Consider the following 15328-nt stretch of genomic DNA (forward strand, 5'->3'; position numbering starts at 1 on the left):
CCCAGATCAACACTCCACAGCCTATTCAGCCACCCTATACTTGAACTTTGAAACAGGACTCACTGGCCTCTTAAAGGGCCATGTAAACAAGCAGTTCTAGATAGGAGGTATTTGGCCAATGCAGGTGAGGTGACAGCTTCCTGCTTAGGAGCTTCTGTTCAAAAGGATACTTTGATTTCCTGGTCCCAAAGCCAAAATCAGTCCTAAGAATGCTTGGTAGAATTTAAGAGGAGACATCAGCAATTCTCACCAAGCTAAGGCAGCTTCCAATCCGGAACACCTCCAAGATTCTTATCCGGAAACCTGCCCGAGGAGTCCTGGAGGATCCCAATTCAGTCCAAGTGTCCTACAGCCCCCACCCCACCCCCCAAGAAGACAAAAACCCAGTGAGACCTCAGAATCACATCTAATTGGGAATCTACTAGATCTCAGGTTCTAGCCAAAGCAGATAACCAAGGACATGATTATATTCCTCATCGCGAAAGAACCATTTGGGATTTCTTTAAGGAATTTAATTGAAATATGGGCCAAGGCAGTAGTGTCAAATCCATATAAAAAATGAGGGGCAGCTAATCTATAAATTTTAAAAATCTATAAATAAAATAAAATAAAAACCCTTCGGGTTGCATATTTACTTGGAAAACCACATGTTAACATGATCTATATTTTATGGTAATTGATTCATTTTACAGATGAGAAAACTGAGACTAAGAGAGTTTAAAGTGACTTACCTAAGGTAGCTGAGGCAATGTATACTTCTGTGTCTGAGCCATGATTAGATGTGCACTTTTCTGATTCCAACTCCATGAACTCTAGCATGGATGCTAGAAGCATTTCCATGATCAGAATAAAGAAATATCCTTTGGTTTCAGCTTTTAGAATCCAGCCCACAGGATTCATTTTACCATCATGACCCACAAGCAGACTCTTTTAGACTTTCCAGTTAATGCCCCTGTGGGCAATTCCAATAGGATTGGGAGTATGCAGAAGGTACATTCATTATTAAATATTGCCCAATTACATTTTAATCTGGTCCAGGAGGTATCTGAGGCCTCTGGACCACAGCTTTAATAGTCTAACAAGGAGAGTGCAGACTCTGGATTTCCCCAATTATCTTAGGACATTCAGCAATCAGTAAACAGGGTTTTCAATGAATTGCATCCTCCAAAATACACAAATGCTCCCATATCCCCACCTGAACCCCACCTACACATGTGCACTGGCACATGCATGCCCACACATGCACATGTGCACCTCTCTACATTGCACCAAGTCCCAGATTGCTATCAATACAAATGAATCAGAAGAGAAATGGACATGGATGCCCAGTTTGAGCAAATTCTTCAATTAAATGGGTTGCCACCGAATTATTGATTTAGAGCTAGCTAGAAGTGACCTTAGAGGCCACCTAGTTCAACTCTCTCATTTTACAGATGTAGGAAATGAGCCTCATAATACTTAAAGTACTTTCCCAGAATAGCCCATGTTATAATGGCAAAGCCATGATTTGAACTTGGGTTATCTTTCTGAATCCAAAGCTAGCACTCGTTTCCCTTGCACATATTGCCTGCAGTTCGGTATTATCTGTGCCTCATTTCTATTCCATTACTTGTCTATTTATTGGCTTTGGCTCCTGAATTTGGACAGTCAAAATCTGAGTTGGGATGCTGGGCCTTTCTCTGTCAATGTAGAAACACAGAAACTAATGAGCAACAACACATACTCTGGTCTTGGATCAAGGGCTAGTTGAGGGAGCTGTGCATTCACAAGCCTCTCAGGAGAAGAGCTGCTGTCAGATGGGGCTCAAAAAGCAAGCAAAAGTGTTTTCAGGAGAAGATGTGAGAGAAGAGACAAAGAAACCCAATGTCACTCAGATGTGAAGAAAACATACTTTTCTGTGCACGTCCAAGGGGAAAGGATCTGACTAGCAGAGGTTAGACTAGAGCAACCTGAATCTCTCCATCACTACTACTGTGAGTCCTGTGGATTGTGTAGGTCTTGAGTGAAAGTGGAATGAATGCCCCAAAGAAGAGGGTAGATTGATTCTCTGACAAGCCCAGGTTCTTTCCCATTTGAGGTGGGGAGCAGGGAGTTGTGGGATGTCAATACTATCATTGGACCAATTCAATAGGTTCCGGGAAGTGGTTAAGACCATTGGAGAGAGTTAAGATGGCATGACAATTTAGGGATTTGAGTATGAGTCCGCCATGTTTTCAATTATGCAAAAATAAAGCCTGTCCTCTGTTCTATATGTGTCCAGATGTTTGCATAGGAGACCTTTAGAGAATGTCATGAAAAAAATTCTTATGTTTCCAAAGGAAACTCCTTTGCATGGGGGGCAAAAATGAAAGGGCCATATCAGATATCCTCAAGTTGAGCCTGTGTCCACAGGTTACAGTTTTGTTCTGGAGGCATGTGCAAATATGGAGCCCCAACTTCCTCCATTCAAAATACGTTGCTTGAAACCAGAGCAAAGGAACACGCAGTGAGGACTAGGCTGAATTCCTTCAAGTCAAGGCCCCTTCAAGCATAATCCTTGGTCTAGAGAGCCTATGTAAGCCACAAGACATAACCCTAATTTATGGATTCCTTAGCCCTAATGGACATCCATTTCTCTGTAGAAACACCAACCTCCCCCCAAGATGGGCCATTGCTTCCCCAAGATTTGGGATAGCCCTTTGAGGTGAGGGGAACCATATGGAGCAGTTGCTGCCGCTTAGAGCTAGCTTGAGACAGTAAACGTCTCTGTCCATGTATCTTTAAATAAAACCAACGCAAGCATAGCTAACCCTGAGTGTGTGCCATTTACTAGAACTTGGGAATCTACAGAATGCAGTAGTCCATACCAATATGAGCTTCAGCAAGAATATTACCTAGTTACATTAAGACCGAAGCTGAAAAGATGATGTATAGAAAATTGATTTTAATAATTATTTAATAGGACACAGTTACTAAATCACTAACAGTAATATCAAACTCAATAAAGAATCCTCTTTCTCAAATGCCTACCCTTTTGGCACTCCTGATCTCTGTTACCCAACTGGGACAGTCTCTGGGAAAGGATGCGATAGAAAGACTGCAAGCAATTGTGAATTCTTCAGTTGAAGAAGAGCCACCATGTGAAACTTAATATTCAAGAGGATGGAGGGAGTGAGAAAGGAGAATATATAAGATGAAAGCTGGTTTGTTACCTATGAATAAGGCATTCTAGGGAGAACAGTAGTAGTAGTTTATAGAGGAATATTGAAGGAGTGGGGGCATTTGGAAGGGATAGCAATAAAGGAATAGTCAATGGGAGGATGGAGGTTTGAGATTGAGAATCATTGGGATGGGATGAAGAGAAGATGATGGGGTTTGGAGTTTACTGATCATTAAGTAAGTTATCATTGCCACTGGAACTTTGTGAGCAGAGGACTGACATGATCAGACATATGTTTTAGGAATATGACATTGGCAGATATTTGGACTGGAGACTGAGGAGGGAGAGGCTGAAAGAAGAGAGTCTTCATATATTTGCTACATTGGGGATGATCCTACTCTCAACAGTAAACCCATGCTTCTATTCTTGTCTAAATACTTTCCTGAACACACTCCTATCCCCGAGTCTCAAAAGAAGCACTTGAAGGGCAGGTATGTGGCTCAGTAGATAGAAAGCCAGGCTTGGAGATGGAAGGTCCTGAATTCAAATCCAGTTTCAGACACTTCCTAGCTGTGTTCCCCTGGGCAAGTCACTTAACCCCAGTTGCCTCATCCTTGCCACTCTTGTCTCTTGGAACCAATATTTAGTATCAATTCTAAGGCAGAAGATGAGGGTTTGTAAAAAAAGAAGCAACCATCAGCAAACATCATCTGCAATGGGGAAAAACTCAAAGCCTTCCCAATAAGATCAGGAGTCAAACAAGAATGCCCATTATCACCTTTATTATTTAATATTGTACTAGAAACACTAGCAGTAGCAATTAGAGAAGAAAAAGAAATTGAAGGTATTAAAATTGGCAATGAGGAGACCAAGCTGTCACTCTTTGCGGATGATATGATGATTTACTTAAAGAATCCCAGGGAATCAACCAAAAAGCTAATCGAAATAATCAACACCTTTAGCAAAGTTGCAGGATACAAAATCAACCTGCATAAGTCATCAGCATTTCTATATATCTCCAACCCAGTTCAGCAGCAAGAATTAGAAAGAGAAATTCCATTTAAAGTCACCTGAGACAATATAAAATACTTAGGAATCTATCTGCCAAGACAAACACAGGAACTATATGAACACAACTACAAAACACTCTCCACACAATTAAAACTAGATCTAAACAATTGGAAAAACATTAATTGTTCATGGGTGGGATGAGCTAACATAATAAAAATGACCATGCTACCCAAACTTATCTATTTAGTGCCATACCCATTGAACTACCAAAAAACTATTTTACTGAATTAGAGAAAACCATAACAAAGTTCATTTGGAAGAATAAAAGATCAAGGATAGCCAGGGAAATAATGATTACAAAGCAGCGGTCATCAAAACAATTTGGTACTGGCTAAGAGACAGAAAGGAGGATCAGTGGAATAGACTTGGGGTAAATGACCTCAGTAAGACAGTCTTTGACAAACCCAAAGACCCCAGCTTTTGGGACAAAAATCCAGTATTTGATAAAAACTGCTGGGAAAATCGGAAGACAGTGTGGGAGAGATTAGGTTTGGATCAACACCTCACACCCTACACCAAGATAAACTCAGAATGGACGAATAACTTGAATATAAAGAAGGAAACTATAAGTAAATTAGGTGAACACAGAATAGTATACATGTTAGAACTTTGGGAAGGGAAAGATTTTAAAACCAAGCAAGACTTAGAAAGTCACAAAATGCAAAATAAATAATTTTGACTACATCAAATTAAAAAGTTTTTGTACAAACAAAACCAATGTAACTAAAATTAGAAGGAAAGCAACAAATTGGGAAACAATCTTCATAACAAAAAACTCTAACAAAGGTCTAATTACTCAAATCTATAAAGAGCTAAACCAGTTGTACAAAAAATCAAGCCATTCTCCAATTGAAAAATGGGCAAGGGACATGAATAGGCAATTTTCAGTTAAAGAAATCAAGACTATTAATAAGCACATGAAAAAGTGTTCTAGATCTCTTATAATCAGAGAGATGCAAATCAAAACAACTTTGAGGTATCACCTCACACCTAGCAGATTGTTCAACATGACAGCAAAGGAACGTAATGAATGCTGGAGGGGATGTGGCAAAGTAGGGACATTAATGCATTGCTGGTGGAGTTGTGAATTGATCCAACCATTCTGGAGGACAATCTGGAACTATGCCCAAAGGGCGATAAAAGACTGTTTGCCCTTTGATCCAGCCATAGCACTGCTGGGCTTGTACCGCAAAGAGATAATAAGGAAAAAGACTTGTACAAGAATATTCATAGCTGCACTCTGTCATAGCCAAAAATTGGAAAACAAGGGGATGCCCTTCAATTGGGGAATGGCTGAACAAATTGTGGTATATGTTGGTGATGGAATACTATTGTGCTAAAAGGAATAATAAAGTGGAGGAATTCCATGGAGACTGGAACAACCTCCAGGAAGTGATGCAGAGTGAGAGGAGCAGAACCAGGAGAACATTGTACACAGAGACTGACACACTGTGGTACAAGAGAACGTAATGGACTTCTCCAGTAATGGCTTTACAATGTCCCCGAACAACCTGCAGCGATCTACGAGAAAAAAAAAAACTAAACTATCCTCAAGCAGAGGACAAACTGAGGGAGTAAAAATACCAAGGAAAAGCAACTGCTTGACTACAGAGGTTGAGCGGACATGATCGAGGAGAGATGCTAAATGAGCGCCCTAATGCAAATACCAACAACAAGGAAATGGGTTCAGAGCAAGGACACATGTGATACCCAGATGAATCATGCGTCGGCTAGGGAAGGGGTGGGGGGCGGTTGGGGGGAGGAAAAGAAAATGATCTGTTTCCAATGAACAATGTATGAAAATGACCAAATAAAATAATGTTAAAAAAAAAAAAAGAAGCACTTGACATCTTACTTGCCTCAAGCCTACTCTATACCCCTGGCCACTTCGTCCAAAAAGTGGCCATATTTCACATTGAGCTCACCTCCCAAGGAGTGACTGTCACCAGTTCTTCATGTTTCTTCTTGATAATACTTCCTCCAGTTCCTTCAATATTTCCCTTTGCTCCAACAAAAGAAGTAGACATTAGGCACTGCTTCTAGGCTATTTGCCTTGTTTTAATGACAGGAAATTGGAAAGGGATTTGAGGCAAAGAGAAGTTGTCATGGAGTCAGAGAACCCAAGTTTCATTCCTGGTTATGCTACTTACTATCTATTTGACCTTAGAAAATTCACTTCTCTCTGAATTTCAGTTTCCTTATCTGTCAAATGAGGGAATTTTAGTGCTGTTCATTCAGCCATTTTTCAGTCGTGTCTTACTATCTGTAACCCATATGGGATTATCTCAGCAAAGATACCAGAGTGGTTTACCATTTCCTTCTCCAGCTCATTTTACAGATGGGGAAACTGAGGCAAATAGAGTGAAGTGATTTGCCCAGATTCAGCCATCTAGTGTTGAGACCAGATATGAACTCAGGAAAGAACTCAACTAGTAGTCATCTCATCCAGCTCCCTCATTTTACAGATAGGAAAACTGAGACCAGTAAAGTGATATCCTAAGATCACACATATAGTCTCATAGATCAAAACCTGGAAGAGATCTTAGAAGTCATTCAGTCCAATCCCTCCCTCCATTTTACAGATGAGATACTGATGCCCAACGAGTGAAATGACTTACCTAAGAGGACAGAGGTAGTAAATAGTAGATCAGATTCAAACCTCAGCCTTCTAACTATTTGAGGTCCCTTCTGTTTATAAATCTACAACTGCAATAATAACTCTCAGAGGGTGCCATCAAATGGTTAATTTCTGAACATCTGGCCTCTAACTACATCACACCAAATCAGCCAAGATGAATTTCTAGAACTGACCACTAGATGTCAGTGGAGCTTCTGAAGGGAAAGGGTCCTCCTCACTCAAGTTAGGGGCCCCCCAAATTAAATCCTGCAAAAAAACAAAACACTTTGCTGATTCTTATGGATCAAGTTCGTATTTTGAAAGCTAACCATTTGTTTTAAAATGCCCCGCCTTCGCGGGTGCACTTGACAAAGGGATGAAGTTTATATTTCTATTCTTCTCTTGGCATTTCAGCTTGTCTAATAGAAAGAGCATTGGCTCTAGAGCCAGAGGACCTGGATTCAGATCTCAAAAGCTTTTCCTCCTAAGCTGTTCTTAAGGAACAGAATGCACTTTCTTAAAAATAAAAATGAAAAATTTCCTCTTTTGACGGTGTACAGAATTTAGATATCACCTTTCAGCATGGAGCAGTGGAAAGAGCCTTAGAGTCAGAGGACCTGGGATCAAATCCCACCTTTGGCACTTCCTATTAATGTAAATTTGGATAAGCCTTTCTAGCCCTTTGTTTTCTCTGCTGAAAACAAGGGTCTCTCCTGATGCTAGACCCCATAATTACTCACATAGTCCAGTCGTGTTCTGGGATCAATAATTAAAGCAGACTTTATACATCAAATAAAAAACTGATACTTCTCTACTTGGATTTCTGAATTTGCCAGATTATTCTTTCTAGACATGATACAATTCTGTGAGACTGGCAAACCACAGAAACATAGAATTTGAGAGGTAAAAGATCTTAGTGATGATCTAGTCCAACATCTACCCAAAAGGAATCTCCCCTATGCTACACTTGATAACTCACTATCTCCTGGCTCAGTCCATTCCCTCTCGGATGATTTTAATCTTTCTTCTTTTTTTTAGTTATCAAGCTTTTATTTTTTTAATTCCCTCTCACTCCTAAGAAAGACAGAGGCTAGGCAAAGACACTGAGACACAAAGAAACAGAGTACTCCTTTATCATATGATATATATCAGTCAGGCAAAAGAAAATTAGTACATTGTTTCTTTTATTTTTATACCAATCATTTTTTATGCCACTATATGGAATGTGTACCAGAGGGGGCTGATGGGAGCACTTCCTCCCTCCCCTGCCTGGGATAAGAGGGTGGCTCACATGCAGTGTAAGGGTTACAGTTTGGGCACTCAGTCTCTTAAAAGGTTCGCCATCACTGGTATGGGGTGTGAGGCATTGGGTCTAAACCAAGCTTCTGCCATACTGTTTTCTAATTTTCCCAGCAGTTTTTGTTAAATAGTAAGTTCTTATTCCAAAAGCTGGGGGTCTTTGGGTTTATCAAACACTAGCTTTTTAAGGTCATTATTTACCCCCTGTATATTGTGTATCTAATCTATTCCATTGATCTACCCATTCTATTTCTTAGCCATTTTGTTTTGATGATTGCTGCTTTACAGTACAGTTGGAGTTCTGGTACTGCTAGGCTTCCTTCATTCATATTTTTTTCCATTCATTCCCCTGATATTCTTCACTTTTTGTTCTTCCAGATGAATTTTGTTTTTATTTTTTCTAGTTCAATAAAATAATTATCTGATCATTTGATTGGTATGGTCCCAAATAAGTAATTTCATTTAGGTAGAATTTTCATTTTTTATTATACTCTCTTGGCCCACCTATGAGAAATTAATATTTTCCTACTATTTAGATCCAGTTTTATTTGTGTGAAAAGCATTTTGTAATTGTGTTCATATAATTGCTATGTTTGCCTTAGCGAGTAGACTCCCGGGTATTTTCTATTGTCTAGAGTGATGTAAATGGAATTTCTCTTTCTAAGCCCTGCTTCTTAGTCCATCATTTCAGTTATGAGTTGGACAACAGTTTTCTTCATTAGTCCTACAAAATCATGGTCAAGCACTTTATTAGTCAGCGTTCTTAAGTATTTCAGAATTATTCATTTTTTACAATATTGGTGTTATGGTATGAATTGTTCTCCTTGTTTTGCACTCTGCAACAACTCGTTCAAGTCTACTGGGCTTCTCTCTGAAACCTTCCCCCTCATTATTTCTTATAACTGATACTATTCTGCTACATTCACACAGAGAGAGAGAGAGAGATACAAATTTGTTTATCTATTCTCCCAATCAATGGGCACTCCTCCTTAGTCTCTAAAAATCTCCAGATTACTCATTGCTATAGAATTGCAAATTAAAGCAACTCTGAAGTTCCATCTCACTTCTATCATACTGACAAAACAAATAAAGAAAATTACAAATATTGGATGGGTCTCTAGGGCAGGGAAAGCCTATTTGATGCACTGTTGGTGGAGCTAAGAACTGATCTAGCCATTCTAGAAAGCAATATATAACAAAGCCCCCAACATACCATTTGACCCAACCATACCATTACTAGGTCTAGACTCCAAAAAGACAAAAGAAAGAAGCAAGAAACTGGCTCCAGAGATACAGAGGCAGACCTGGAAATGGGAGGTCCTAGGTTCAAATCTAATCATAGAGATTTCCCACTTGTGTGACCCTAGCCAAGTCACTTAACCTCATTTGCCTAGCCCTTACCACTCTTCTGCCTTTGAACCTACTAATTCTTAGGATCAATTCTAAGATAGAAGGTAAGGTTTTTTTTAAAGAAAAGAAATAAGGAAAAGTCCAATATATGCAAAATATTCACAGCAATTTTTTGTAATGACAAAGAACTAGCTCTAATCTTTATGAGCATCTTGTGTCATTAAGCCTCACCCCGATAATCTTCTTAGGATAATCACTCCCTTCCTTCACTCAAACCTCAGGTAGCATGGAGTCAAGGTCCTTCACCATCCAAGCTGCTCTTTTCTGGATACTCTCCAGTTTATCAATGTTATTGCTCAAGTGTAGTACCCAAAACCAAACATAATATTACAGATAGTATCTGTCCAGGGCAAAGTACAGCAGAGCCATTATTCTTTTATTACTGGAATCTCTCTCTCTTTAAAAAAACAAAAACCATAATCCTTACCTTCCATCTTAGAATCAATACCATGTATTGGTTCCAAGGCAAAAAGAGCCATCAGGTCTACACAATTGGGGTTAAATGACTTGCCCAGGGTCACACAGTTAGGGCGTATCCACCTCCCTGCCCTTTTTGCTTCTCTTCAGTGCAAGATTACATTAGCTTTGTTGATTGCCATGTCACACTGATATGGAGCTTGCAGTCCTTTATGACCTCCAAATCTTTTTCAGAGAAACTACCATCTGACTATATCTTCATCTTGTATTTATGAAGTTGATTTTTTTTAACCCAATTGGGGTGAAATAGGGATTATCTTGTCCAAACACTGTTAACACATGGCAGTAATACTACTTGACTTTTCTGTCTCCCAAATTGTGTTCAACTAAGAGCTCTAATCTGGAGGAAATTTGTACTTCTGCAGAGTATTTCCCTCAAATTCAGTCTGTAAACCAGGTCATTCAACATTATGCCTATTTTATAAATAAGAAAGCTGAGGCTCAGAGAGGTTAAGTGATTTACTTAGATGCAATTACCTAGTATTGGTGGGAGTCAAGATTTGAATTTAGGCTTCATGTGAGAAAAATAGAGCTGAATGGGACCTTATTTGGTCTTTTTACAGATGAGGAACCTGAGGCCCAAGGAGGTTAAATGATCAAAGGTAAAATTTGAACTCACATCCTCTGACTTCAGATCCTGTACTCTGTTATACATTTTCCTGTACAGCATGGACCTTGGGTGGGGGTGAGGGCTTCAACATGGATTCAGAAGAGATCCATAGAATGTCACAGTCAGAAGAGGTAGCCTTAGAATGCTAGTCCATCCCCTTCATTTTACAGCTAGAGAAACTGAGGTTCAAAGTCACACAGTGACTAGCCATCTGCTTTCCTAACAGAAACATCTCTGGGTTGGTTTTTTGCTTTTTTTAATGTGCTTTATGACATATGTCTTCTTTCACAAAACGACAGGCATGAAATATGCATTTCAGGATAGTGCATGTATAACCTATATCATATTACCTGCTGTCTGGGGGGAGGGGGGGATGGAGGGAGAAAACATGAATCACAAAATGATTATTAAAAACTGTATGGGGAGCAGATAGACCAGATAGATGGCACAACAGATTGAGAGTCAGGTCTTGGGTTCAAATCTGGCCTCAGATATTTCCTAGCCATATGACCCTGTGCAAGTCATTTAACTCCAATTACCTAAACTTTACTACTCTTCTGCCCTGGAACCAATATTAGTACTGATTCTAAGAGGGGAAAGAAGGTTGTTTGGGGGGGGTTTAATTGTATTGACATGCAATCTAGAAAAGAAAAATTATAAAAAATTTTAATGTGCTTTATTATAATAATAATAATAACTATCCACAGGGATGTGAGCTCTCAGAGCAGGTCTTACATCCATCCTTCCAGAGGCACCTTATTCAATGCCTCAAGCATTTCTCTGCTGGTGACCACTCTCCTGTGATTATAGAAGGACAGCCTTACTGCCTCTAAGGTAGCCTGTTCAAACAGATAGTAATCCAGTGACCACAGGGCATCCAAGACCCAGCTGTACCCACTGAAATCCTGATGGACCTGTGAGGAGATAAAAGCAGAGGGGTCAGGTCAGCTCCATCCTGGCAGGTCATTGGCTGGTGTTGTCTTGTCAACTTAAGGAACCTGATTTTGTTATTGCTTCCATAAATCCAGACTAAGGGACTATTGGGATCATTGAAACCTAGAGCTAAAGATAGAAGCCACCTCAGAGGCCCTCTTGTCCAACTCTCTCATTTTACAGATGAGAAAACTGAGGCCCAGAAGGTTGTGACTCACACAAGGTCTCAGAGGTCATGCCAAAAGTGGGATTTGAACTCAGACACTCTAGATCCAGGCAGTGTTCTTTGTAATCTACCACAATTTCCATTCTCTGAATGTCAGTAAATGGTCTTCGAGAGTTGCTATGACTAAAAATAAAAAATTGTAAAAACCTAAAAATGGAAAAGAACATGTTTATACAAAAATATTTATAGCTGCTCCTTTTGTGGTGGCAAAAAATTGGAAACTAAAGGGATGTCTTAATTGGGGAATGGGGGAACAAATTGTGGCATATGATGGTGATGGATATTATTATACTATGAAGAATGATGAACTGGATGATTTCAGAGAGAGCCGGAAAGACCTCCATGAACTGATGCGGAGTGAAATAAGCAGAACCAGGAGAACAGTGTACTCAGTAATAGAAATACTGTGGAATGATCAAATGTGATAGACTTGGCTACTAACAGCAATAGAGTGATTGAAGGCAATTTGGAGGAACTTAGGACAAAGAATGTCATCCACCTCCACAGAAAGAACTATTAAGATGCAGATGAAAACAGATGATTTATCACTTGTTTATTTGGGTATATGATTTGGGGTTTTGGTTTAAACCTGAATTATACGGAAATGTTTTGTGTGATAATATACATGTAACCCATGAAAAAAGGAAGAGGAGAAAAAAATTATAAAAATAAAAATTAATTTAATTTTTAAAAAACTGGTGGTGGCAAGTCTACCTCTCTTGAAAGAAATATAGAAATTAAGGTGGGATGGGAAAGGAAAAAGCAAATCAAAAACAGTTAAAGGGGTTTATCCTCTAACAAAGTTCTATTCGAATATTTAAGTAATAAATAAATAAATAAATTTTTAAAGAGCATAAGCATTTTGCTGATTGCTAAACAAAAAATGCTAAGGAAAGAAAAACAAAGCCTAAGTATTCAGAATCAAAGGGGAAAAATCACTATTTTGGACTCAGTTTCCTCATCTCTTATATGAGGGCAATGGACTAGGTTACCTTGAAGGTTACTTCCAGCTCTGTGATCCAAGTGTGGCCTTGGATAAGTTAATTCCACTCCCTGTGCCTCAGCTTCCCCATTTGCAAAATGAGAAGGGAGAGGACTAGAATTGCCTCTTCTGTCCCTTCCAGCTCTAGAATTATGACAGGCTGATATAAAAGAGGCAGCTGGTGACACAGCGGACACAAGTCAGAAAGACTGGAGGTCAAATCCAGCTTCAAATACTTACTATCTCCATTAAATGAGGATAACAATATTTACCTCCTAAGGTTGTTGTAAAGAACAAATGGAATATTTGTTTTAAAAAATTGCTTAACACAGTGCCTGGCACATGATAGGTGTTACATAAATGGCACCCTCCCTCCTGTTCTGACTTCCAAATAAGTCATATGGGAAAAACAACAATAAAAAGAATAGGATTCAGTTTACCAAATCTTTACACTCAACTTTTTTAATAACCCTTGCCTGCTATCTTAGTTTTAATTCTAAGACAGAATTGGGGCAAAGGCTAGGCAATGAGGGTTAAGTGACTTGCCCAAGGTAGCACAGCTAGGAAGTGTCTGAAGTCATTTCTCCCCCTCAAATCTTTGCACACAACTTTTAAAGAACACATAGTTCAGAGGCAGCTGGGTGGCTCAGTGGACAGAGAGCCAAGTCTAAAGACAGGAGGTCCTGGATTCAAATTTGACCTCAAACATTTCCTAGCTGTGTGACCCTGGGCAAGTACCTGACCCCAAATGCCTAAGCCTTGCTATTCTTCTGCCTTAGAATCAAAACTATTACCTTCCATCTTAGAAACAATACTTGTGTTGGAATTTTAAGTCTGGAATTTCCCGCATTAGTCACTTTCAAGGAAAGGGATCAATCTCTCATTTGTTTCTCAAACTTCCCTTTCAGACCAAGGGGACCCCAACTCACTTGCTTCAGGATTTTAGCAATGTAACTGAAGTAGAAGTCTTTCTTCTTCCCAGAGACTGTCCTCATGTATCCACGTCTTTTCCCAGTCCTGAGGAAGCTTCTGGGAACTGTAGCTCCTGCCCTCGGAATTTTCATCTCTGTTCCTACTGAGAGAGTTTGAGAAAAAGAAGCAGTGATATCCCAACTCTACCTCCTAGGAACTGAAGGGATGATGATATTACACAGCTACAAATCCCAGGAAGAAGCAGGTCGTGAGAGAACTAAATCTTTCTGTTGAGGCTGTGGTAGAATGATTAAACAGGTGCTGATTCTGAGCTACCAGCCCGGGTGGGAAGAACACCAGATTCTGGGTTCAAGACCTAGTTCTATTTCTTAATCACCTATGTGACTTTGGAAGAATCAATGTCCTCTTCTGAAGAATGAAGGGTTTGAATAAAATATCTAATGTTCCTTTGAACTCCAAATCCTATTGATGTAAACAGAGCTGTGGCCCTAGAGCCCCAATATCTCCTGAAAATACTAGTCTTGGACAGGAAGCAGCTAGGTGGTTCAGGGGATACAGAGTCAGGCCTAGAGACAAGAGGTCCTGAGTTCAAATTTGACTTCAGATCCTTCCCAGCTGTGTTACTCTGGGTAAGTCACTTAACCCCCAATGCCTAGCCCTTATTGCTCTTCTCTCTTTGAATCAATACAGTGTTGATTCTAAGACAGAAGGAGAAAAGAAGAGGGGGAAAAGAGACTAATCTGCAGCAGCTATGGAAGGACCTAGGTTCAAATCTGACCTCATATTTCCTAGCTCTGTGATTCTGGGCAAATCATTTAACCCCAGTTGCTTAATCCCTGCCACTCCTCTGTACTAAGACAAAAGGAACGGGTTTAATAAATTTTAAAAAAAAATAGTCCCAGGAACACAAATTCCTCCTAGCCTTGTTTCCCCAAACCAAGTGAAAATCAATATTTGGAAATTAACCTGGAGATTATTAAAGTAGTCTCCTCACACATACTAGCCTTGCTTGGCTCCTTAAAATTTCTCCAGTGACAGCTATTCTTGCCAACCTCCTCTAGGTTTCTTCTCATCCATTCCTCTTTTTCCTTCAGTTACCAAAGAAATCATCCCATTTCCCAGAGAATAGAAACTAACAGGGAGAAGATATTATGTCAGAAAACTAATCCTGGTTAAAAAAAAGCAACAATAATAATAATAATTACCTTCCATGATAAAAACTTCTCCAAAAGAATGAATAAATAAATAAACAAATAAATAAATGAATAAATAAATAAATGAATGAATAAATAAATAAATAGATAGATAAATAAATAAATAAACAAATAAATGAAAATCCTCAACCCCTGATTAACTCAAATACTACTAGATTGAAGATGTCTTCTCAAAGAAAAGATATACAGCAGTTTATATGTGCTAAATGATCAGGATCAAGAGGGAGAGCTCCATTTAGGTCATCATAGGCTACAGCTGCAGGAGGCGATTTTTTTTTTTGCCTTTCCCTCCCTGCCACTTCAAGATCCTTAACAAGTATCAGGTGGAAAGGTTGTAGGAGGTGGGGAAATTGTGCCTTCTTATCATTTGTATAAAGTCTAATAGAACTGTCAAAGTCCTCTGACAATAATAAATAT

The 15328-nt window shown here is 39.3% G+C and overlaps 1 protein-coding gene across 2 annotated transcripts; it reads right to left on the reverse strand.

The window, feature by feature from the left end:
* Positions 1-11284: 11284 nt before the first annotated feature.
* On the reverse strand, positions 11285-15067 carry LOC103095757 (histone H2A.N). 2 transcript variants are annotated; one of them, XM_007485545.2, is made up of 3 exons: positions 14903-15067; positions 13694-13836; positions 11285-11537 (listed from the first exon to the last, which is right to left on the reverse strand). In XM_007485545.2, the coding sequence occupies exons 1-3, from the start codon at positions 14907-14909 to the stop codon at positions 11355-11357; spliced, it is 333 nt and encodes a 110-aa protein (XP_007485607.1). In that variant the 5' UTR covers positions 14910-15067; the 3' UTR covers positions 11285-11354. The 2 variants fall into 2 exon arrangements, with proteins under 2 accessions (XP_007485607.1, XP_007485606.1); XM_007485544.2 differs by having other exon boundaries at positions 13694-13839.
* Between the last annotated feature and the right edge of the window lie 261 nt (positions 15068-15328).

The sequence above is a fragment of the Monodelphis domestica genome, chromosome 2 (assembly GCF_027887165.1).
Source record: "Monodelphis domestica isolate mMonDom1 chromosome 2, mMonDom1.pri, whole genome shotgun sequence".
In the NCBI taxonomy this organism is placed as follows: Eukaryota; Metazoa; Chordata; class Mammalia; order Didelphimorphia; family Didelphidae; genus Monodelphis; species Monodelphis domestica.